The sequence below is a fragment of the Diadema antillarum genome, unplaced genomic scaffold (assembly GCF_040938485.1).
Source record: "Diadema antillarum isolate AM-2024a unplaced genomic scaffold, OU_Dant_1.0 scf00000071, whole genome shotgun sequence".
NCBI classification, from domain to species: Eukaryota; Metazoa; Echinodermata; class Echinoidea; order Diadematoida; family Diadematidae; genus Diadema; species Diadema antillarum.
In genome coordinates, this window is record NW_027270960.1 from 12,631,852 (window position 1) to 12,658,837 (window position 26,986).

Consider the following 26,986-nt stretch of genomic DNA (forward strand, 5'->3'; position numbering starts at 1 on the left):
AAAGGATCAAAAGTCAAGTAAAAGTCCTCAAATCCCAAAATCTATGCTCTCCCATTCATCCAATCAAATCTAGTTCGAGGGAAGTGAACCTGAACACATTTGTGACAAACATATTTTACCAATTATGTGAAACTGTCATCACACATTGTCAAAATGTACTATAAACTTATTAGGAGAATCATGTATTATACCGGAGGCCTACCAGTCGCATAGCGACATTTCTGGTTTATTGCTTATCTTTTCTTAAACAGGAGAATTACAGTTTGTAAATTTGTCATAGAACCAAACCCGTACTACGGTGTACTCACACATCAACTTATGACATACACCTATGTTTATAAGTGGGAGGAGCGTTGTATTAAAGTGTTGAGTGCCTTCTTTCATGAGACCATGTTTGAGCAGATCTCGAATCCTCGATATCCCTAATCTGGACTATCAACAATGGACTATGAAATTATCATGCTAACAAAACGGGGCGAAATCCTGAGTATTAACTTTGGTCTGAATATAATGAGTAAAATGTGCTAAAATCGGAAAGAATTATACTACATTGAGGCTATCATGTAGACGATATTCTTTGATACAATTATGCATGCAATCATTTAATCTCAATATCAATACTGCTAGACTCAATCTGGTTAAAACTGCTGTCTTGATATTTTTTTAAACATGTTTACGGGATAGGATCTCATGGTTGTGGATGTTTAAGACTTCCATTATCATTTTGTGGTTAAGTGAGAATACTATAGGTTTAAGATTCCTCAAAGACTGGGTTGGCATGCTCATGTACGTGACTCTCATCTTCCTTGGTATCCATCACATCTTTCTCTGCATCGGACTCTCCAGAAGGGTGAACCTTTGGAGGGGAACGGATGTAAAGAAAGAGACTGATGCCACCACCAAGGATCACGACGGACAGGACGACCGATATGGCTATGATGAGAGCTGTGTTATCTTCTGGTGGTTCCTCAGTGGGTGTGTCCGTTGTTATAGGATAGCTTTCCTCGGTGACTGTTGGTTCTTTGATGCCTTCTTCTGCAGTAGTTAATGGTACACCAGGAGAAGAATAGGCTTTGTCAGTTGTAGACAATTCGGCAGAATAACTGGAAAATGGGTTGGTGGTAACCGATGGCATACTACCATCAGTTCCAGCAGCAGAAGAAGTTAGCGAACTCGTAGGTGTAACCGATAATGGCGTTGTACTACCTGCTCTACTAGCAGAAGAAGTGAGGAAGTTTATAGTAGACATGGTAGAGGTTTCCAATAAGGGGGTTGTGTCATCTGTCCAAATATCAGTCGAAATATCTGTTGGTTGTCCCGAAGTCGGAGCTTGGGTAGTGTTTGCCTGAGCGGCAAAGACAACGGATGTTGATACGATGTTGGACGTGGAACCCACGTTGCCAGCCTCGTCAGATGCTCGCAGGGAAAAGTGATGTGAGACATTCAAGGATCCTTCAGGGAGCTGTACTGTGACGCTCTCCTCGACACCAGCCGTGGCGATATCGGATAGGTTACCCTCGAGGAGCTGGTCGTTGTCTACCAGAGTACACTCTGTGAAGTTGGTCCTCAGTGTGGTGAAGTCAAAACAATGTCTCAATTCATACGATGAAGCTGGACAAACGAAAAAGAACAGGTCATCAACCTATTCTCCCATGCTTTTAAAATACTCGGACTAATTCCAGTCGATTCTTAATAACTTAAGGGAAGTAACATAGAATTAATCATAGTAATCATAATATCGTATTAGCAAGAAGTGTTCTTCCTTAAATTGTTCATACCTAATGACATTGCCTGTATTGTATTTTGTGATAACGTTTAGGATATTTTTGATAAAGAAAAAAAGTGATATGTGACATCTTTCTGGAATTTCTATATAACAATGTTATGTCATATTCTCATTATGTTACCTACCTGCAAGCATTTAATTTCTTTTGCTGCAGAGGAATGATTACAATCAGTGGGCTCATTTTAACTGTTTTGATGATGTTAAAGGAATTTTATTCCTTAATTTTTATGTTTGCAATGTACAAAACGATTATAAATAACAGTTAAATTTTTACAGGTCCTTAAAAAAAATCAACACCAGTCGCATCCTTTAAAGGACAACCTTGGTATGACCTATGACTGGCAAGACCTAAGGACAGATTGGTCTGGTCCTCAGACAAGAACGATTTTCACTTTGGTATCATGCCATTGTTATGTTAATTCATAACTGTACCACATGTTGATGATAACACAAAAGTATTACGTTTTCTTTGCTGAGCATGGAAAGGGAGCCAAGGATATGAGAGATGGCTAACATTATCGATACCTAGGCCATGATCGAAGTCATCTCCGACTGCAGTCCATGCAAGGATCACCGCACTGTTGTTGTATAACTCTGTGTGCCTAAGGTCCATGATGGTGGAGGGTGCAAGGATATCAGGGGCAGTAGGTGAGTAGTTCTCAACAACAAACGCTCCGCCCGAGGCAGATCGCATGAATGCCGTTTGTGATGGCGCTATAGTTGTTCCAACAGATCGGCGACCTGCAGTGCAACAATAACCCCCAGAAAGTGAGTACAGATTGTAATTTCATATTCCCAAGCTCTTACAGAAGAAAATAACCGTAGATAATATAATTCACAGAGCTAAACCAGTATCTCATTTCGTTCCTTTTCTTTTTTTTTGTTTTAGTCCAACTGAAAAGAACAGAAAACGTTTTCTAGTAATAATGATAATGCCTATGCGACAATTTCGAAAAAGCTAGATATTTTAGTTAGTTTTGATTCTGTTTTGGGTAGTTAGTTGTTTAATTAGTTTGGTCAGACTCAGTAAAATTTGTAGTACTTTAAGTTACACTAAGTCGAACCAAACTAATCATGTAAAATGAAAAAAAAAATGTGAATGAAGTCATATGGGAGTAGTGTGCGGAACTTCAATCGTACTCACGTCGCCTGCTGCCCTCAGTCTGTGGTTCAATCACCATACCCTCAACTCTGGCCGTCACACCATATCGACCATCTCCGTCAAAATCAAGGAAGACTCCTGAGTACACTCCATCGTCCTTGACCTTATCAAAACCTTTAAACATAGTAATAAGCAATTTTACCACCAGAAAACTCGAGATTTAATATCGAGATGTGTCATCCGGTCAGCTCAGAAATTCGGCAATAATATTCTCACATATTTTTTTTTTTTTTTGTGAAGAAGAAGAAGAAACGATACAACTCGATGATACTCATAACCAATTCTTAACACTTTGTCAAAGAAATAACAGGGTTGTTTTCTACGGGAAGAAAGCGTCTTCGTTAGCTAAGGGGGGAAAATACCACCTTAACATCTCCCTGTTTATTACGTAACGATCTGCGTCAGTTCAGTTTATGGAGATCAACTCCAAGATTAGTTCAATTTCACAACAACAACAACAACAACGAAGAATACTTTCCAAAAACAGTGCAAAAAATGACCAAAATGGGATTAAAAATAGCGAAGTTGTGACATTCTGAAATTTCATTTTTTTTTTCTGTTCGGAAAACACTTCTTGAGCAGTCGTTGTGATTAGTCAAATCAGCATGCCCTCACAATTTCTTATTTATTTCATATACAGAAATGACGAAAATCTCACATTTCAGCTGTATGAATATAAAACCACTCAAAATAACAAAAGAACAAACGTTACCTCTAATATATATATTTTTGCATGGGAATATGCATTTTGCCTGCATTAGCAAGAATGACTTTTTTTTCTAACTTCGTATATAACATATACATGGAAAATTGTGAGGGTATATACTCAAAACATCAACTTGCTAATTTGAATATTCATTAGGACTGGCCAAAAAATGTTTTCCTCAAAAATTGTGAACTTTCAAAATATAACTTCCTTTTATTTCGCATATGATATATATAGATGATTAGCATCTAAAGCACCTCGTGCTGCTGCTAAATATTGGATACAAATGATATGCAATGATTATCAATCATTTCCGTATTTTCACACAATTTTTCATGTTTGAAATAATATTATGTCACCGCTACACTTGCTGACATTCTCAAGGAGAGTGCTATCATACTACAGCTGAAATATCTCCTATAGAGTTACTAAATCATTGAGCACGTGAAACAATAGAATTGGTCGGCTTACTAATGTGTTCGAAGTTTTATAGGCCCTACATTTTCTCCACATACCTAGTGATAAATTGACAATCTTTATACATGGTGTCCTTGACGGATCTTGAGATGCCCTCACCTTCTAGAATAATTAACAATTTTACAAGCTATGCTTTTTAGTGAATTGCTCTTTTCAATGTACATGTAGAGTCATAAATTAAGATTGTATTGCTTACTTGTTTATTTATCCAAATAATTGTATTCACGTTTTGTTGAAACTGACGTGATTCAAAGTTTCTTTAAATATAAGGTACTCATGTAAGGACTATGTACATTACTTTGTATTACTTGAATTGAATTGAATTGAACACATTGCACATCGGTACATTAATTGTTGCTATGCCGGGCAAGCCTTAGCCAAGCATCAAGCTAGCTTTCTTGTTGTCAGGGAAATATTCTTTGTTATAAATGTATGTTTTGTAATAAATGTGATATTGGATAATGTTAGTAAACGAAAAATTGTCAGCAAACATGATGAAGTTTTACCTTTTCCCGAATCAGACAGCTGTAGAGGCCATGTAGTACCGACTGAACTCTGGATGATCGCTTCAGCGCTGGCTCCTAAAACGGGTTGGTAGTTTTTTTGCACCATGCCGTACACCGCGAGCATGGGAGTGGTGTGGTGGTCTATACTCTATGATAACAAAGGAACAATGTAAGGTCTTAGAAATTGTAAAGATTTGTATACCGTTCAAAAAAAAATCAGTTAACACTGCCCACCGAAGCCTACATGTTATTATATCATTCGCTTGTCTTTATTTCTTTGTTGATGATTCTTTCTGTGCCGAGGAGAAAATTATTTCAAATGGTTTCCTTCAATGGACATCCTTGTCAACCAGAGGGTCTACATTGACTGTATGGTTTACCATAGGGATATTGGACAAAACATGACAGAATGCAAACAGTAGTGTCAGATATACAACATAGGCTGATGGGCATCATGTATTCTATCTGGGATAAAATCTTGATTGTAGTACGGACAAGTTTTAGAAGATGTAATGTCTTCTTCTTCCAAGGGTTTCACGGAAACGTTCTAATTCGGAGACTCAATGCTAAAGTCCTACTGTTATCTATACAATCTGTGAGATTTTCAATTATCTTGACAGTGAGTATTTCACGAAATAGACCTTTGTCGGTTGACGATATCATTAGACAGAAATGTAAATTTATTCCCTGCTTTTCCCATGCTAATCTTGACAAAGGTGTAAGCAGGAAATGTCATGGATGAGTGCAATCTTAATCATGTTAAAAGCGTACGTTTGCTTCAGTGAACCAACGCCTCCCTATCTCTGCGAACATGAAAAGATAAACTAAGGAGGTTGATAAACTCATACCTACCCGAGATCCGAGAATGACGTCAATGCTCACCACCCCGGTCTCGTCCCGTTGTTTGGTTGTGATCATCAAACCCACTGTTTGGTCGTAATTATAAGTATTATAGAGGGTCACTGTCCAATTACCTGCCTGTTGAATAGAATCAAAGTCCAAGTAGAACTGAGGTAGAGTTTACATTTTACGTTAATACGTGGTTTGAGGTAATGTTTCAAAGTAACGGGATTTTCCCGATTTTTTTTTGAAAGAGAATTTGACAGTGAGTAAAGAGAAAACTCCAATCTCACGTTCAGCCTCTTTCTCTCTCAGTTCAAGTATAGGATTGAGTATAGGTTGTCAAATACGTATAATTGCTATTGTTACGTTCCTATGGTGTCGAGATGCGTTTTGCAAGCGGTGGGATGTTTATGTAAATTGTCCATCCATGTGTAAATTCAAAATATCATCAGTGTAAACTAATGACATTGAATGGGGGAACCACTTCAAGTTCGCAGGCTTATTGAAATGAGAACCAAACATATATTTTTCATAACTAAAGTATGCACAGAAGAGAAAGGTGAAAGATGAAAGAAAGAAGAATCGCCTACTTCAACAGTGAGTGCTAATAGTGATATGAATTTAATAACTTTCTCAACACAAATTCCCATACATGCGTTTAAATTGGTTGATTGATTTGAATTATTTCAATGAAGTATATACACGCAGGCAGATCATTCTGCAGTATAGTGGGAAAAAAAAGAAAAAAAATTGGAGAAAAGTACGATAGTTCTCTTTTGTAATTGTATGGTTTTTAAACTACATGGACTTACAGAAGAACAGCCATTGGCTGAAGAGATTGACCTCACTTTCTTCCTCGCACACAAAAGTGCAGATTATATTTACGTTCTTCAAGGGAATTTGTGTAACCGACAGCAACTTAATAAGATCATTTGATTTGAACAAGAAATTGAATCACTCGTGTGTATAAAGTGTTAAAAAGTTTGAAATTAAACCAATACTTGGGCAGAGAGTCTTAATTTAAATCTTTCTGGAGGACAAGTTGAAAATGACAGGTAAATTCACTGAACATATTGGATAGGGGAAGTATACAACGTGAGCTTTCAATCACACCTAACTGAACTCAAGACAAACACAACAAACAAATAGACCCTGTTTAAGGATGAAAAGCAAATACAAATACATGTAAATATGTAGAATAATATTTCCCAAAATTGAGTCTACCTATGGCATGGCATCTTTAATTAACTTTGTAGTTATCATACTGTGCATTGAGCACCGACGACACTTCAAACAATAAAAATGTCTGACTGAAAACAATGTCATACAGGACGAGCAACAGCGAACAATTCAATTCATTCAATTGTATTCTGCATATTCTGCATAATCAGGGGCTACTCTGTACCTCTAAAAGTTAAAACTTCTTTCCACCTGTTAGAAAAATTTATTTCCATTTATTTATTTTTTTAACTTTAGCGTTGAATAGATCATTTTACTACTCTTGGGTTTCAAAGTGTAATCCACATTGGCACGTACGTCAGAGAAAGTCATACTTGAAAACTTCATCATTCATCTTTATTGGTCCATAGGGTCAGACATAAAAATTTGGTTTCCACTGACATTACATTGTACCAAAATAATCATGACAATACAAACACATCTCGCATCACATTTACATAATATGTCCATGACAAGCACAATGAATACAAACAAGACCCTACAAATCTATTACACAATTATTCATATACGATATATTAGTTCTTTATAGCCCTGTATAACGCAAGCTACTTCAGTCCTTCCCAGACCTCAAAATTTTAAATTGACAACATACTTCAGCGAACTTACTTCAGTGATGGGAATTGTAAGAGATATTATCCTTCTATTGGAGTCTGACACGTAGCCTTGAGAGTTTTTATCATAATATTCTCCGTTTGGTCCTTCGACAATGACTTCGACGTCATCATCGACGAACCGAGTTACTGCTATCACCGTGTCGTTACCCTCCTCTTCGCCGATAACGAAAGAGAGTATTTCCTGTCCATTGCCGGACACCATCACATCGTCCATTCGTAACTGGAAAGAAGCAGTGAAATTTGCCTTCATACAAACTTCTGACTTGTTTGGCAACAAGAATGATATATCTAGCAAGTTCTTCAACATTGTGGGCCACAGTCTTATAATTCTCGATCTCTTCTAACTGAGCAATGTATCGCGATGTTTGATTTCAAGTTTAAGAAACATCTGAGCATTAATTTTCTTTTTATTCATGCTTTCAACATAAATGCAATTACATCGTGTCTGATGAGGCATTAAACGAAACGCATTCTACATTCACTTAGTAAGTCATTACTTCATTATCTTTATTCAGTGTGACTCTTTCACCCAAAATGACTACGGAACATAGTTAGAATCAACTGTATAATCAATAACTTGATTAGTAAAAACGGGCAACATCACAGGGACGAAAAGTCTTTTCACCTAACTATTTAGGCCTACATCTTCCAAAGTCGGGACCAGTTTTGTGTATAGTCCAGTTTGAGAACAATCTGAGCTTCTTATATGTTATTATCAAGAAACAACTGACAAAATTATCATTCATATACTGACCTGAATTGGAATGGGAATAAAGTTGAGTTCGGGGCGTTCAGACACCGTTGCTAGGAAGGCTTCGGTAAGACAAGCGCTGCTACCTCCATCAATACAGAAATAAGGTTTCCCGCCTGTCATGGACGAAAGATCCTCCATCTGCTCATCGGCCGAGTTGGTGACGGCAATGGTGTCCATCACAACACCGGACTCATTGATGGCTTGCATGGTGTCTCTGATGTATGGAGACACATTTTCTCCACCATCACTTAGGAGAATCACATAGCTACCATTTGTAGTGTCACCAAGCACCTGCGTTGGAAAACGTGTATTTCGGACATTGGTTTTGCGATTTATAAATTTATATATATTATTATTTATTATGATGATAATGACGATTCACAGCATTTAGTATGGTGCCATTTATTGTGTATAGATATTCATATGTATGAATGCATAGCTTAACTGAAGTGTCAACAGTCTATCATTACAGGGGAATCCCATAGCAAGATCGGATACAACAAGAATCAGCTTTGAGTGAGGTATAAGTCGTCGGGTCCCAAATAACGTTAACCTTTACGTGTTAACGTATGGGTATTGGATATTTCTTTTTATTGCAAGATAAATTTTGGGTAAACAAAAAAAAAATAAAAGGAATTTGTGTGGATATCACAGAAAAATATCGCAGAAATAGTTACTATAAAATCGATCTTTGTCGGTTTTGTACGAAGCAAAGTCCATTTATTTCTCTCATGTTTTTAGTTTAATTTTCGCCGAGTCAAACTGCAACAGGACTGTAGAATCGATAACACACAGAAAGAGGTCGATAAGCTCACGTTTAAGGCCGTCACTATTCCGCAGCCAATGCAGGTGCTTCCCGTAGTGCCCGTGGGTAGTGCGTTGACCAGGTATTCGCGGGAGGTGTCGTAATTTTCAACTAACGTAAGGTCTGCGTTGCTTGTGGCATACGAGTGAAACGTGACGATGCTGAGGTGGCTCCCAGCGGGGATGTAGTGGCGAATAAAGATGGCCGAAGACTGAATGAGCTTGTCAATTCTGTATGATCCCTTGAATAGCCGACACACCATATCAACAGGCGAAAGAATCATGTCTTATTATTCATCAGTCGCAGTCCCCTCTTCACTTCGAGGAGAGAGTTTAATAGAGGTGTGAACAAGACATTCATGATAGACGCCCTATAGGAGTCCATGTGTGTGTAGAGAGATGACAACTTATATCATAATGACAGTTTGTAGTCTTTCAAAAGTCATTCATCAAAAATCATATATTTGCTTGTTTTTGTTTGTTGGTTTATTTGGTTCATGTTTGCTGGTTTTGTTGCAATTCTGGTTATGATTGACGTAGTGTTATGAAATAATTATACTCTGATAGTTAGGGAGCAGTTCTTTCTATTAATTAAGGTTACTAGTAAGTCACAACTGTTGTATGATTTATTTAGCATGTTTTTTTCTCATTTTTATTTTATTATTACAAGGTAATAAAAGGAATATGGTCAACTATTGGCTGTTATTCTGCATGTCCGTGCTTACAATGTAACAGAAAAAACAGAATCATAATATTCAGTAAATAATAATGTTTATACATTGACAAGAGCTTGGCATAAAACAAAGCAACAATGATACCCATCGCTTAACATGTTATGACATTTTATGATCAATAAATTTCCTTAATATGATATTGTAGATTTTAAACTAAAAGTGTTGCTGTTTTAAATAAAACCTGAAATTATGAAAACTCATCATGAATCTTTATATGTTCTGGACGGATCATTTCAATCTTTTCATCCCCTATATTGTAAACTTTTGATTTTAAATGATGGCATCATGATCTGATAATGGCAATATTTATTGTACTGTCTTATATTTCCATCTTTTATATTTCAATCAAAGCTCATGATTTAATAATCATTTAACTAAAGGCAAAATATAACCACTCGTTTCACTTGTCTTTATTTCATGTTTTTATTTCTAGGATAAAAAAAAAAACCAACAGTAAAATTCATCTTCGTTATATTTCATGTGTGCAGGTGACTTTTATGATGATGCCCTGTCCGACTCACCGACATACTACCACTTATATCTAGAACAAGAACCACTCGTCGGACAGGCTGCTGAAGGATGGTGAACGAAGGCTCAGTGTCCACTTGGTTTGGGTCTGGGAAGTAATCCTCACTGGTAATGTCTCCAGTAGAGAGCATGACTTCCCAGGCACTCCTTCTACAGTGATAGTTTTGAAGATTATCTGCCTCGTAATTGTGTACTAATGGGTCGCAAAATTGGTGGATCTAGAAAAGACGAAAGAGTTGATGTCCAAAACATACTTGTATTTCCAAAACTTAAAACGCTTCCTGCATCACACATTTCATAAGCTAATAATGCCCAAGGCAAAATTCATCGGAATGAATTGTAAGTTTTAACCTCACCGATATACGCAAGATTTGCACGCATGCACGTTCACATACAATACACGTTTATATGCATGTATGTATGTATATTTGTGACCCTGCACCTCAAAACAAACAAAAAGTCGCCAGACATGACTTTTTAGTTAAGACTATATTCTGAAAGAGAAGACTTTAAGCTTTAAAATGATGTATAACTCAAATCAAATGGACTCTCCTAACCTATCTAAATATTGGAAAGAAAGCACAAACTCAGGAAAAGTGTGAACTGAGAAAAGAGGCTCTGAAGTACAGTGCCTATTCAAGCGCTTAATCTTTACCAAACTGTGCTGGCTGTGCGATGAATGGGACAAAAAACAGGAAAAAAACCACCAGAGTAACAACAATGAAAGGATTATCAGATTAAACTGAAATTAAGCATGCCTCATTAACATGTTCTGTCCATAATTAATGCCAACTTTCAAAGCAGTAGCACTATCCTTTCAAAAGTTATTAGAGTTGAAAGTGAAGAGTGTGGACAAGGTTTTTCAGAAATGAAAAAGGGATTCTAAAGACACACCTAATCACACTATTCTACCAAAAATGTTCGAGATAAACTGCTAAAACACACACTTTCCTGCCCGTTTTATGATACCAAATTTTAGCATAATGTAAAAGAAGACCCGCTCTTTCAGAAAATATGAAAAAAATCAAGTTCGGCTAGGTTGACCCATTTCACTTATTTTCAGTCGTCACGCAAAATCAGTGTGTGCGACTTTATGTTCGTTTTGAGGTGCACGGTCACATTTAATAATAATTAATAATAATTAGACAAATTTGTATTGCGCAGCTACTATGTAAATATACTCTACTGCGCTGTGATGTAACAGAGCTCCTGACATTGTTACTGATTAGACACACGAAAAATAGATAACAAATTAATCGAAGGCTTCTGAAAAAAGGTAAGTCTTCAATAAAGATTTGAAGACAGCAAGTGATGAGGCCTTCCTCATTTTCCCAGGTAATTTATTCCAAAGTTTTGGAGCAGCACAGCTGTATATGTATATGTATATATATATATATATATATATATATATATATGTATATATAAATATATATATATATATATATATACATACATTTATTCATACATACATATGGGTGCCTACATACATATTTGCAACGGTAAAACATTTGAACCGAAGACAATTGCTCCGGTCTTGTGTTCTCCAAAATCTTAGGGTTAGGGTTACGTTTGTGGGTAAAATTTATGTGTAGCTCAGCTTGCATATATTTTGTTGGAACAATTTCACAGGAGCGAATGTCATGGAACCATTTACAACAGAACCTGCGTCATAGGACAACAAATATATGATATGATTTACAAGTCAAATGCAGCATGCATCGGTCAAGTTTCACACCAAGTGGATTCTAATAACAGCTATGTTATCAGGAGATACCTAATCATCAACTCTAAGGTGAGCCTCATCTTGTTATTCTATCTTTTTTTAATCATCAAAGTTCGATAATAGGAAGCATTATGCGACATTATGGGGGGGGGGGGGGGGGTCGTAACAGAAGAAAATAGCTGGATTCAACAAAACGAATATTAAACAAAACGAACAGAATAAGTTTTAGGCATTGGTCAGATATCAGTTTAAGTGGTTTGGTTTGTAAGGTCTGATTGTAGTTTCATCGATATCTTCACACCTGTCTCCCATGTTCACACGATTTATTCTAATTCTAGCAAAATCTGCCTGTATTTGAACATTTGAAATTTTGTTATGAGGCACTAAGTTGTCAAATTTTGAAGTCATGTAACTTTCAAATGATACTACAACCATGGCTGTGCATTCAATATAGAAGAGGGTACTATATGGCCATGCAGGAGTGAGCTCATATGTCTAGGTTGATTAATATACAATTAGGGCACCAAAATCATTTCACGTTTAAATGATTATGAATCTGTTCAACTCACAGAGTCTACGCAGTGCGATCCAAAGAGTAGAGAAGTGCTCGTCGTTTGCTCACTGTCAGGAATGAAGACACACTCCTCGTCCACTTTTCCATTAGGATTCTCTGGACACGACGAGCCATCCCCATCTATCATGTCACCAGTTAGATCACGGGAACACCTTGTCGGTTCATAGCGTTGAGTGGTCGAATCGTAGTACTGGTTTGCCTCTCCATAACCCGAGCCAGTAAAGTGTTCGGGGAAGAGACTCCATCTCAGGCGGCCCCATTCCCGTACCATCGCTTTTCCTATAATGAGAAAGACAAGAAGAAATCAGTGATGCTGGAATGACCTTCGTGATATAAGAGGCCTACTGTTGATTGGAGAGTAAGTAAATCGCGATGTTTCATGAGACTATTACATTTCATCGTATAAATTCTGAACGTGAAGACCTATAAATTTTGAACTTTTTGTTTATTACATCGGCTGCTTAAGGCTTGCACCTGGATGATTTTTCAAATTCAAGAAAATCGTGCAAAAAGAAATGCTATTTTAGACCTTGAGATTAAGTCCAATCAATCAGGGAAAGAATATGATTATGCTTAAGACTCTCTCTCTCTCTGCGTACTCACTCATATCCTGTGTTTGTAAAAATTGAAATGGTGGTCAAAACTTACATAAAGCAAGCTTTCCCGGATCTATTTCCCTTTGCCTCTAGTTTATCTTTAGGAGATCGTATAAAACTTCAGACAATCTCACCAAGTCGTTAATGGTGGTTCTTTTGTGATTTTCTGGAAAATATCTTTACAAAACCATGACGAAGGTTTCAGACATTAGCAGCAATTGCCAAAAGGGCTTTTCATGCGTTGTTCCAAGTATGATAAACTTCAATCAGTATAACTATCACAAATCCCACTTCTTGAGAGAGCTCTTTTTTAAGCCGAGGAAGCGTTATTATGGAATACCATGCAGGTGAAAGCGTATGTCGTAATCGTAAAAGAAGGTTGAATTCATCAATGGTTGGAACGTTTGTGTCCTACCACTGCATTCGTCGACGTTCTGAAGAAGGTACCCGGATGTAAGCGTCATATCAAGCCCTTGGACTCCGCAACCGGCGTGGTTTGTTATCGAAGGGTTCCTAGCAGCGCCCTCCACGACCCGGATGTTGGCGCTCCCAAACGACTGATACGTGGCCGTCTCGTAGACGTCGGGTTTTCGACTCCATGTGATGGGAACGAGAATTTGGATCTCACCCCAGGACAGTCTGCGGTCGGTTGCATTGAACAGAATTTCTGAGCCTGTCGTGAATGTGTCCTATGAAATCAAGCAAAAACAAGACGGGTTTCTTCGCACCGAACTGTGCTGAATATAGGATATAGTGTTATTGCATTTGATTTGAACAATTAAAGTTGAAATTATGCTTTCACGTAATCAAACCATTCTAACGATAGAACAATGGAGAGATAGACATTGCATATCTTTATGTACAGATAGTATACACTAAATTGTAAACTAAAAGATGTTTTCTCTCCCAAGGAACCCTCCCCCCCCCCCATAACAACCATCAAACAAACAAGCAAACAAACAAACGATCAACTAAGAGGAAGGGGACGGGGACAAAATTTCGTGATGTTAGGACTATGACAGCGAAATCATGATAGTTCTACAAATCGTTCTTGGCAGCACCCAGCCTTTTGAAAGGCACGAAAGGCACGAATGTTAGCGGAGGGCACCGCGAGAGAGTCACTTCTCCCTGGCACTTGCTCGCTGACGGCTTGACTGGATGCACGGCGTGACGGTCCATTGCTTGACTGCTCGACTATCGTCTCTGTTATACTGCCCCCATAAAAGAGCTAGCAGGCATTTGACAAGGGCTTGATGCCATGAAATCCTATGTCATTGTAAGGCTGCGACGGTTTGCAAATTTTAATTTGTAAACATCCTCTCATGAGAAATCCAGAAAACCGTTAGATCGGCTTCCTGCAGTACTGCATCTTGCATTAATATCGTATGGATGATGGTAATTCGGTAGATTATGCGCATGCCTGTCTAATTTCGTTAAGGTGAGTATATAGGGTTATCCCAGGGGTAAAGCCCCTTTTACACTTTCACGGATCGCATCACGGATGACCACGGATCGTCGATCCTTGATCATCCGTATTGTTTCCGGCATGACCGTGTTGACTCCGTGAAGTCATCCGGCATAATCCTTGACCACCCGGCATGTCCGCGAGAAAAATTAAGCTTGCTTGATTTTTCATCCCGGACATCACGGGTGAAAATCAATACGAACTCTTCCTTGTTGGCACCGTCTACTCCGTGTTGCCGCCGTATTTCCTCCTTGTAGCACCGGCTATTCCGTGTTTCCTCCGTACTCATTCCGGGACAATCCGTGAAGACATCGGGACGTCCGTATTAGCATCGGTTCCATCCCGGGTGAGAAATTCGTGTATTTTGCCAATACAGGCTCATAAAGTCAATGAAATTTGCTCACATCTTCTCCCATCAGTACAGCCATCAACCCCTCATACTGTTCGAATATTGTAGCCTGAGAAGCTTCCTTGATGGTTTTGTGTTTATGTGTGTGTGTGTGTGTGTGTGTGTGTTTTGAAATGTCTTGTTTTGTTTTGCTTTGTTTATATCATGATGTTCCCGCAAAATGAGAGTGTGCAAGAAGAGATTTGCCTGATGTCGAAAAGCCCAGGCGTATGTAGGCTGCTGTAGATTTTCTGGTGTGATTGTTATTAACTCTGGAGGCATGTTGCCCGAGAATGATAAAGCATCAAAAGCAAAAGTAAATGTCATCTATCAACATTTTAGGGACATCCGCGTAAAGACCGCGAAGGGACCCAGTTGCATCCGTGCTGTTCCTTAATATCCGTGTTAGCCCCGTATCGTTTCCGCTGTGGTCCGCGTTCGTTCCTTGTCTGTCCGTGTAACCTCCGTACTTGTCCTTGTAGACACCCAGATGGGATCGTATTCACACCGACATTGAGAGGAAAATCGATATTTTGTACGCCGGAACACCACGGATGACGATCCGTGGTCATCCGTGAAGCAATCCGTGAAAGTGTAAAAGGGGCTTTAGACGTCAACGAGTCATGCAGTCCACGAGATAAACGTTTTAAAAATACAAAAACTCAAACACGAGACAACATTGTCCAGTGTATAGCTCGTGGATCGTAGCCAGTCGGCCTATACTTGATCTGAGCTCTTGGGCCTTCGTAAGCTGTTACGTATAACTCGTGGGCTGTATGGACTCGTGGGTGTCTAGCTGTTGACGGGCACCCGACAACATCATCTTATATACAATTAAGTTTCAGACAAGATCTACCCTACTCTCTTTAAACAAATCGAGTGAAAATGTTCACTCTTGAAGGAGTGAATAACAGAAAAGAATGAATTTAGAGTGAAATTCGAGTGAATATTGGGTGAAAATGGTCATTTCACTCATTTTAGAATGACCTCAGTGATCATTCCAAAATCTTCGAGTATTTTCACTCGATTTGTTTATTGAGTAGGTTTCTCAATGTTTGTCTTGAAGGCTTCCTTATAAGACAATTCAAGAAAATGCCAATGAGAAAACTTGTTTAGTTTTAGTTTTGTGTATGCCTATCTACGTTTGATGCAGAAAGGAGGATACTACCACAGAGATAAGATGCTATATAAACCGTAACCGCATCGAAGCTGAAAGGTGGATGAAACCTTTTAACTTGATACTCTTACCTTAATGTGTTCTATCAATGTGTCGTCTTCTGCAACATCCGAATCAATAGCAATGAGGATGTTGGTGTATTTCCCATTCTGAAGATGAATTTCGTTTTTGTCTTCGCACGAGCCCCTGGCAAACACCCAGGAAGCCATTAAAAGGCAAAGAGGAGCAAAACGCCATGAGACCATTCTTCTTACTTTGTTAAGCAAAATGGGACAAATTGTCAATTACTTGAGAGCATTAAAATGCAACGAAGACGAGAAGCGTGACGATTATCAATGATCGTCTCATTCCACAAAACTCTGGCAATATGTTAGAGCAGTCAGATCGAAACATACCAAGATACTACGCGAAATTTATTGGTAGAGAATAAAGTTCAAACTTAATCAGATTGCGAAAGCTTAGAGGAAACGAACAGGTCAAAATTCACTTTGTTTGATCCTTAATCACCAATGCAAATATCGAAGACCCACTGTAACAGTGCATGCGTCGAATTGTTAAAATAAAACTTCAGCAAAACAGCATTCATGATTACAAATGTTTACATAAATGATACTAACAAAGTGGTTTTAAGCAACCATTGACATTCTTGTGAAGATGTTGGCCATCGCGGTGAATATTATGCCGATGGGGGGGGGGGGGGGTCCCCTATCGGCAACTACTGATATGTTTGCAGAGACAGTAACGAGATATTCTAGCTCCTATATAGAGTCTCTCCTCAAATTTTTACTAGAAAATATGGTCGTTTTTGGTAAGAAAAATTAAATATGTTATAATTAGAAAAACAGAAATATTGCAATCTTGAAATTGTTTCACGTTTCCTGTGCGTGTGTGTGTGTGTGTGTGTGTGTGTGTGTCGTGTTGACTATGTTGCCATGTCACAAGGGGAGAAGCGTCCTTGACGACAATCTTGGATTGAGTAAACAAGGCCCTTCAACTTTGATCACGATTGATTAAGAAGGAAGGTCATCTGATTCAATGAAATAAGAGATAATTTGCAGCTAAGGAAATTCCCCGCCACGATGTGACAAAAATGATTCTGACGTGCAGTATAATAAAAGGGTGATTAACGTAGCATTAATATATTTTATTTCATTTGATTTGCCTAAATTCCAAAATAGAATCAGACGTAGACACATGCAGATAGTTGAAATAGAAATATTAACATATTCGGCATATGCCTAATCTATGTAGAAACAAATGAAATATAATACACAGTTATCACAGTTGTGGTTACAAAACTATCAAGTTTGATTTTTTGTTTTAATTCGAAAGTGCTTTGAGAGAATGTAATACTATTCATTCAGGAAATTAGGAATTATCTTCTCAGGGATGGCATATACATTATGCATACCACTATATGCATTTAATTTCATTTGATATGTGTCTTAAATAAATATTTCACATTCGTTTGATTCAAACAATGGTAAGATTCTGTTGACCAAGTCATGCTATCATAGAATATAGAGCGCATTTAAGTCATATTTATGCACACAACTCTATAGATGTATAATATCATGATTATACGCGATATTCATTGTTATGTTTAAAGGGATAGTACAGTTTTGGTTGAGATGAGAATTTGGGCTTTTAAAGTTTTGCTAGATACCAGAAAACACTTATGATAAAGCACAGAGCATACCATTTTAAAAGCATTTCAAAGTTTATTTGATGAAAATCGGGTTTGGAATTACTGAAACATCCAAAAACAAAATAAAACAAAGCGATCGTTCCAAAGTGTGGGTCCCACACTTTATTAGAATCGCTCTTTTTGGATATCTCAGCCATTTCAAAACCAATTTTTATCAAATAAACGTTGAATTCCTCATAGAATTGCATGCTCTTTCATATTTCGGAAGAGATTTCTTATTATCTCACCTGAAAATGTTAGAAACCTGAAATTAGGTCTCAACCAGTACTGTACAGTCCCTTTAAGGGGTAGCAAATTCGGTTGTTTAAAACATATCGAAACGTCGTTTCAGCTGACCAATGTGAGCAAATATTTTGAAATTGGTTTAGATAACGAAATAACCAAGAACTCTCAAACTTAAAAAAGAACAAAAAACAAACAAACAAGAAGCGGTTCTACATTCGTTCTTCGATTGAGACTGATTACTTGACCTTGTATCATTCCACTAAATTTGTACATATCATTCTCAAGATATGATTATTTTAACACAACTACTCATTCCACCTTAGTTTCTTATCTTTACGCTTCAATTCAATCATAGTTTATTTCCAATCAACGAAAATCAAAACATAATATAAAGTATACATGTCATGAAATGATATTGTTCAAACATTTGCAAAAGATTCATGTAGTATACGAGATAGATTATGTCACAACAACATATATATATGTACAATAATTACGAGGAACGATGCATGTATACTTTGTAAGCGTTCGGAAAATATCTTCAATTATGGAAAAAAGTGATCCACTAAAAAGCAAAGCTTGTGGGACGTGGATCGCTAAATGAATAATGAGTAAACAATATATTATTCAAGATTTTTTTTTATAGCAATTGTATTGAATATATAGATTATTTAAGTTATCTGTAAAGATATACATGTAGTTATTTTGAGATACGCAGGTCGGGAATAATAAAAAATGAAAATAAAGTATCAATGTTACCGGGAAATCATGACAAGGACGACACACTCGTACACACATTCAGTTACCCACACACAACGAGACAGTACCGAGAAGAGAGGAGATGGTAACAATATAAGTCTACGAAGAACAAAAGACAGGAAAGGAGGAGGAGAGAAGAATGAAGAGAGGTCTGCATACAGAACACGCCAAGTGCTGCAACATCAGGACAGGTGAAAGCCGAAACATGAATTAAAGCAATTCAAATTATCTCAAGTAGAATTATAAGTAAAGAGTAAGCGTTTTCTGATTTTGTATTTAAATGTTAGGAATTTGGGGAATCTTTTAAGATATTATCTAGATTATTCCAAAGTCTGGGTCCGGTGTAGAGAAATGTATTTTGGGCATGTGCGGTTCTCATTAATGGAAGATGGAATTCGTCGGATCGTCGCGTGGGATAGTTATGAACATGACTGTTTCGATGAAATGAGGCGTGAAATATTTTGGGAAAGAAGTTGCTGTTATAATCAAACATGAACTGGCCAAGTTGAAACACATACAAATCTTTTTTTTAAAAGTATTTTATGGTAAAAAACCAAAGCATTTGTATGTTCCCGGGTATGTAAGTTAAAAAAGCCACAATGTTGAGCGCTTTCTTTTGCAATTAAAAAAAAAAAAAGTTTATCAAGTAATATCTGATATGTATTACCCCGAGCAAGGATCCCGTAGTTTCAATAAGGTAGTATCAAACTTTGATAAAGAGTTAATAATGCAGATGAAGGAAGATAATATTTTAATCTGTTCATTACGCCAATGTTACGTGAAATAACTTTACATATGTTATCAATATGATTCCTCCATGAAAGCTTGTTATCAACGCAAACACCAAGAAATTTAAAGGAAGAAACTTCTTCTAGGGGAGTAGTATCAAATGTTACATTGCCTTGGCGGCTATCTAAAGAGTTACTAAAAAGCGTATTTTTTTTTTAAATATACTAATGACAATTTATTTGCGTATATCCATTGCATGACCTTTTTCAATTCTTCATTTACTGTTCTTGTTAAGATATTTGGGTCAGGGTGGGAAAAGAAAAGGTTAGAGTCATCCGCGAATAATATGAATGATAGTTTCTCCGAAGATCTATGAAAAATCATTGATATAAATAATGAATAACAATGGGCCTAGTAAGCTCCCTTGTGGAACACCACATGTAATCGTTTTATTTTGAGAGTCAAAGCCGTTGACATGTACAAATTCGGATCTATTTGATAGGTAATTCGTGAACCACTCCAAGGCCTTTCCACGTATGCCATAATGGGATAATTTGGCGAGAAGTATTCCATGGTTAATCGTGTCAAAGGTCTTGGAGAAGTCCAAGAAGATACCTATTGTGTGTGAAAATGTGTCGAGTGCGTCTTTGACTTTGTCGATGAGGGCGAGTAATGCGTGTGTTGTGCTGTGATTTTCCCTGAATCCAAATTGAAAGTTTGAAAATATGTCGCAGGTTTTAAGAAAACGTACAGCCCTGATGTAAACTATTCTTTCAAGAATCTTAGATATAGAAGATAATAAAGATATGGGTCTATATCAATTGACATCATCCTTCTCCCCTTTCTTGTAAATTCTTTCTTGTAAATTCATTCGACATTCGACATTCGATGGAGACGGACGTGCAACTGTAGACTCTCTCTCGGGTTCTCGGTCTCCGCCCTGCCTCTCGCCTCCTTTTCCGCATTATGACAGCAACTGCGCTTGTTTTCTGCTCTCATCAAATTGCCAATATTGTTCCAGTGAAATCTTCCTACCACTAGGTGAATCCATATTGTCTGGTACTGCAACTTTCTTCGTTGTCAACTAGAATCTACGACACTATGGCTTCCCGCAAAACCCGACAAACCACTAAGGAACTGAGCGCCACCGCCCAGCTAGCCCACTCTGCACGGCCCGAATCTTCAAGCGACAGTGAGCCTGCCGACCTCACGCTGGTCGACATCCAGCGCAGTATTCAACTCTCTTCGGCGAATGTCTGTGCGAAGCTCGACTCCCTGTCTAGTGAAGTTGCCTCCATTAACAAGAAGATTTCTGACCTCGAGGATTCGGTGACAATGAATTCAGATAAAATCATAGAGATTGAACAGAGAAAACTACCACAAGTGGAAAAAAAGATGGCGGATGAAATCAACAAGCTGCAGGAAAAGCTCACACTCATGGAGATCTATGGTCGACGCACAAATCTCCTCTTCTACGGCGTCGCAGAAGCCCAAAACGAGCACATTGAGGACGTTCTTCGTGATACCTTCACTTATCTGGGGGTCAACGACATCGACAACATCGCCATGGTCAACGCTCATCGTCTTCCTCGTCGGGATATCGTGACTCCACACCAAGACTCCACTGGCCCATCCCGTAATACAGCCCCACGTGCTATCATTGCCAAGTTTGTGTACATGCGTGATCGTAACAGAATCCTGGCCACCTTCGAAGACCGTCAACGCCAACGCCAACCGCCGGCATCCAACGGTGCCCTCCCGGACCAGGACCCCCGAAGGATCACCGTCCGCACAGACCTTCCCCCAGCCTTGAAAGCTAGAAGGAGTGTCCTCGCGAAAGCTGCGTACAACCTCCGGAAAGAGAAGCATGTGTCCACAAAAATATCGGTTGTAGGTCCAAATGTGTTACTTCACTGGAAAGAGAAAGGCGCCACGAGCTGGAATCTGTTTCAGGATTGAGCTTCTAACACGTACTGCTTGTGCTAAACCACTCGAATTTGTTCTCTTTCCCCTTATCCTTTATTCAAATATGTCAATCAGTCTTCTAAGTATATCCTGGTAAAATTCAATCCTGGTTTTGTAAAAACATAAGACATCCATGTTAACTGAACATAATTGCTGTCATGTTATTTCATAGTTTTGGCTCATGCTGTACATGACGTACTCGGCTGCCATTATAGGATTCATGAAATCGTTATACACCAAACCTGCCTTACCTTTTGTCTATTTTGCTACCAAGTATTTTAAGTATATTTTGGTGAAAATGAATCTTGATGTTTGAGATCTGTATCCTTCCTGTGTTCCCCTTAAGTAAAATATAATCTTCCGTAAATACACATAATATGTATCTGTACCAGATATATTGCTTTGACGACAACTGGTAAATATCTTCGCTTAATGTCTTAATGTTATATTGCACGTGTCGTTCTCGGCTGCCATCCTGGCAGCATGAAACCTACCACGACTGCTTATACGCCTTCAAAATTACGCATATTTTTCACGCATACAGACTCTGATACCCTGCTATCAGCTTCTATCAAGGTTTTGTAACACAAATTGGTTGTATATCACTTTAACTCAGTCAAGTTACAAACTGAACAAAACTTTGTACATGCTATCTGACTGGGTCGAGGATAGGGAAGGGGGTGGGGGGTGGGGGGCTAGGGTGTGTGACCGTAGATACTCCGGGAGTCCGTTCATCATATGCCTGTTGGGAGTCTGTTTTGGATTGCCTTTTTATGTGCTTTAACATGCTCGAAGTCAGAGCAAATCCTATTTTTCAACGTTATTTTGGATATATTTTCCTTCATGAATATGTTTCGATCAATTTTCACTTCTCAATGCATTTCCCGTATACCAACCAACAACTACCGTTTTACTCTGTGTCTCATTTGTTTCTGCTCGCTATTACAAAAAAGCCGCATGTCTGTACATGTATGCAACAAAATGCAAGTAGTCTTGATTTATAAGCTATTTGATAACGCCTTCTGGTATAGTCTGGCATTTGAAATTCTCCAATTTAATACTGTTTTTAGGACAAGCTTCATATCCTTACTCATTCATGCAACGTGTAGAAAATTCCATGAACCTGCTGTTCCAGTTACTTGTTACGTAACGTTGATACTCGATCAACTCACGCCTAGATACGACTGTCAAGGACCTCACTTTGTCATAGTGAAACAAACTGTCTATAGAGGTTCCTCATTATTTGGTTCTTTCTTGAAATTTTCCACTACCTGTATACCAACCAACTCAGCCCTTGAAATTATATACCTGTCCTTAGTGCGTACTTATACAATTTGCAATGCACACCTGTCACTATCACCTCTTCGGATGTTATCCCACGTAAACGCCTGCACTTCTGTCATTGCTTATCATTGGAATGTTGTTTTTGAAAATTGTCTCAAAGTGACAGATGGAAATCGAATCTACGAACATGCATTCCTGGTAAACAACCCATCATGTAACTTGTGTTTGTTTGCCACCAAACATGGCTGAAGAAATTAATGCAAATGTACTTCCTGTTATGAACAACGAAGTATGTGATTATCAGTCACCTGTACCAAACTCTCCCTTAACGTGTTCTGATTGTGAAGAAGGCGACAGCACCGATTTTATCACATCTTTAAATGCAGAAACCCAGGAATTAAATCTGGATTTTGATTTAAATGATATTTCACTGAAAAATGTATCTTCTAATTATCTTTTGGAAAATGATATAGTTACATTGTCTCATTCTAACCCGAAAGATCTCTTTGTTTCGCATATCAACATCAGAAGTTTGAATAAAAATTTTGATCAATTTCTTTCATTTGTTAACGAGTTACAATTTAGTCACATGATCATTGGCCTCAGTGAAACTTGGCTAAAGGAAACGTCGCCTTCTTCTCAATACTCCATCAATCGTTTTAAATTGCTTACCAATAACAGAACCGGGAAAAGAGGTGGCGGAGTAGGTTTTTATGTTTCACAAACTCTGAATTGTCAATTGTTACATGAATACAGCATTACCTCAGAATGTATAGAGTGTATTTTTGTGGAGGTTATAACTCCGAACAAAGGTAACATCATACTGGGGGAAATTTATAGACCCCCGCATTCTAACCCGACTGAGTTTATTGGGTTGCTTCATGATCTCCTCTCTGATAAATATTTTGATAACAAGACATGCATTATCATGGGAGACTTTAATATAAATCTCCTTAGTTATAATGATACTACAGTCTGTCAAGATTTCCTCAACCTTATGTTGTCCAAATCCTTCATTCCTTTTATAAGAAAACCTACTCGAATTTCCGATGTCACTTCAACTCTTATCGATAATATATTTGTTAATAATTTATCTCTTGATGTCACATCTGGCATTGTAGTCTCTGACATTTCTGATCACTTCCCGATTTATACCCTTGTACCTCAGTTTACAGCAAGAAAAACTCCAACATCTAACCATGGTATTCGTGACATGTCTGAACGCAATTTAAATAGGCTCAGGGAGGGATTTGGGTCCGTTGACTGGTCTCCTGTCTACAACGCAGGAAATGTAAACTCATCCTTTGAGGTTTTTATGAAAATTTTGATAGAAACTTGTGATAATCATATACCTTTGTTAAAACGCTCTAAATCTAATTATAAAAGAATACCAAGACAGCCTTGGATTACGAAATCTCTTCTTAGGTCTATTAATAAGAAAAACAGATTATTTTGTAGATACCGTAAATCCCCAAATGTTACAACTAAATCTCGTTATGTTTGTTTTCGAAATACCCTGACCTCTACGTTACGCTTAGCTAAGCAACAGTATTTTTACCGACAGTTCGATAGATGCAAATCTGATATACAGAGTACGTGGAAGGTGATTAATACAGCTTTAAAATCCAGCACTAAGGCGAATTCTCCAAATCGTATTCTGAAAGAGGGTCGCCTGATAGACAATCCAGAGGAGATGGCAGATGCATTCAATGACTTCTTCGTTAACCTTGGGCCAGATCTTGCCAAGAAAATACCTCGCTCCGGGACACCTTTTCATTCGTTTCTAAGGGATAGGAATGCACACACTTTGTTTTTTGTTCCCATTGTTGAGGAAGAAATTAAAGAAATTGTTCGCAAACTAAACAAGAAAAGTACAGGTGATGACGGAATTTCAGTTTTTCTGTTAAAAAAACATAATAACTGAAATAATTACTCCCCTTACTTATATTTTTAATCAATCTTTGTCGACTGGAAAGGTCCCTGAAAAGATGAAAATTGCTAGAGTCGTTCCCATATTCAAAAAGGGTGCTGAAGAATCGGTTAGCAATTATCGTCCAATATCTCTTTTAACTTCAATTTCAAAAATCTTAGAAAAGCTTGTTCACAAACGAACTCTTAGATTCCTTATCAACTGCAATATTCTTTCGAATTTTCAGTTTGGTTTCAGAAAACAGCATAGCACAACCCACGCTTTGTTAGCTTTCATTGATAAAGTAGCACATGCTTTAGACGACGCTTCCCATACTATAGGTGTTTTTCTCGACTTCTCGAAAGCGTTTGATACGATAGACCATGATATTTTGCTTTATAAGTTAAGCCATTACGGCATTCGTGGGACAGCTCAAGATTGGTTTAAAGACTACCTTACTAATAGAAAGCAATATGTTTATGTAAATGGATATTCTTGAGTCTCTTTTGAAAACAACTTCTTGTGGTGTCCCTCAGGGTTCCCTACTTGGCCCGTTATTATTTATCCTGTACATAAACGACCTCCAAAATTCGTCCCAGATTCTTTCTTTCATATGCTTTGCTGACGACACAAATTTATTTCTTTCACATCGTAACTCAAACACGCTTATACATATGTTAAACAATGAACTGAAACTTGTTCAGTCCTGGATCCACGCAAATAAGTTGTCACTAAATATTGATAAGACGCATTATATGCTTTTCAGCAATTCTCTGAACTCTGTTTCTGATTATGTTAAGATCAATGGTATCAATTTAAACCAGGTAGATAGTATCAAGTTTCTGGGACTTTACATTGATAGTGATCTATCCTGGAAAACCCATATTAACTATTTAAGTAAAATTTTGTCCAGAAACATTGGAATTTTAAACAAGCTGAAATATAATTCCCCATACATATATTACAAATTATATATTCAACAATGATTTCCCCTTACCTCAACTATGGAATTCTAGCATGGGGTAATTCGTCCAAATTTTTACTTGATTCGCTATTCCTTCTTCAAAAACGCGCCATCAGAATTATCAATAACGCCGGATATTTATCTCATACAAATGAATTTTTTCACAAGAATAAAATTCTGAAATTGATTGATTTGTTTGATTACAATCTAGGTATTTTCATGTATAAGTACTCAACGAATGATCTTCCTGATGTTTTTCTTCACATGTTCAAAAGAAACTACTCAGTTCACAATTATCCCACCCGCCAACGGGACGCTTATCACCTTCCACGTACTCGCACAATTTTCGCGATGAAAACAATTATGTATGCGGGACCGAAATACTGGAATGACCTCCCCCCTGAACTCAAAGGTTGTTTATCAGTATCATCCTTCAAATGCAAATTAAGACAGTATTTATTGAATAATTACGCTACATCAGCTCATTGAAATTCTGTTTTGTGCTGTCCAGGACTATCCCGTTATACTGTACTCCAGGGTTGTTGTCATGTAAAACCAGACTTTAAGGGCCCAGCTGTTTGCGCCCTTAAATTCTATCACTGTGTTTATGTGTATTTTTCCTTCTTTAAAGATAGCTGGGACGAGGAAACAGCTGGTATTTCACATTCTCACTGCACTGCAACTGGTTGTTCGATGTCTTTTTTAATGGATTTGCAGGTGCATGTGTTCCCTTCTTAATACACGCAATGTACACATTTCTAATACTGTCTGAATGATATCCTGTTATCATAACTATATTAAGTCATATTGTATTGCCAGAACGACAATGGTTCATCCGCCTATATACAGCATGTGGCTTTTCCGATCCCTAACCTGCACTAGAGAAGAATTTGTTATATAACTGTATATTTGTACTTTTTTACTTTTTTGTTTTCTCTTATGTTCCGGTCATTGTTGTACCCGTGCTCCCCTTCTCAATCTTAAACTCGTTTTTAACCGGGACCTACGCTCAACAAGCTCGCTTTTTAAGTAGGTTCCTTCATATTTCTTTAGCATTCATTCACAGATTCCAAACTGAACAGATCGACCACTATTATGTTTACATATTTGCAATATTCTATGTATGTCATGTATTTCATTTAATTTTGTTATATTTGATGTAATTTTTCATCGAGAAATATGAAAATAAATTGAAATTGAAATTGAATTGTAAATAGGAATTTACTTCCGCAATTTTCACTTTAATCGCATATATTGTGGATAGATTATAATCATGGCCATGTTGCTGACTATGAGTTTTTACATCATGATTTGAAATTGATACAATTAACAAACAGATTGCTTCTGTGTCAATGTAGATAATGTAT

The 26,986-nt window shown here is 37.7% G+C and overlaps 1 protein-coding gene across 1 annotated transcript; it reads right to left on the reverse strand.

The window, feature by feature from the left end:
* Positions 1 to 751: 751 nt before the first annotated feature.
* Positions 752 to 16,285, reverse strand: LOC139717106 (calcium-activated chloride channel regulator 1-like). The gene is made up of 12 exons (XM_071628612.1): positions 16,148 to 16,285; positions 13,462 to 13,735; positions 12,446 to 12,729; positions 10,147 to 10,371; positions 8,903 to 9,133; positions 8,088 to 8,378; positions 7,326 to 7,553; positions 5,490 to 5,615; positions 4,638 to 4,785; positions 2,931 to 3,062; positions 2,312 to 2,527; positions 752 to 1,611 (listed from the first exon to the last, which is right to left on the reverse strand). The coding sequence occupies exons 1-12, from the start codon at positions 16,283 to 16,285 to the stop codon at positions 752 to 754; spliced, it is 3,153 nt and encodes a 1,050-aa protein (XP_071484713.1).
* Positions 16,286 to 26,986: the final 10,701 nt, after the last annotated feature.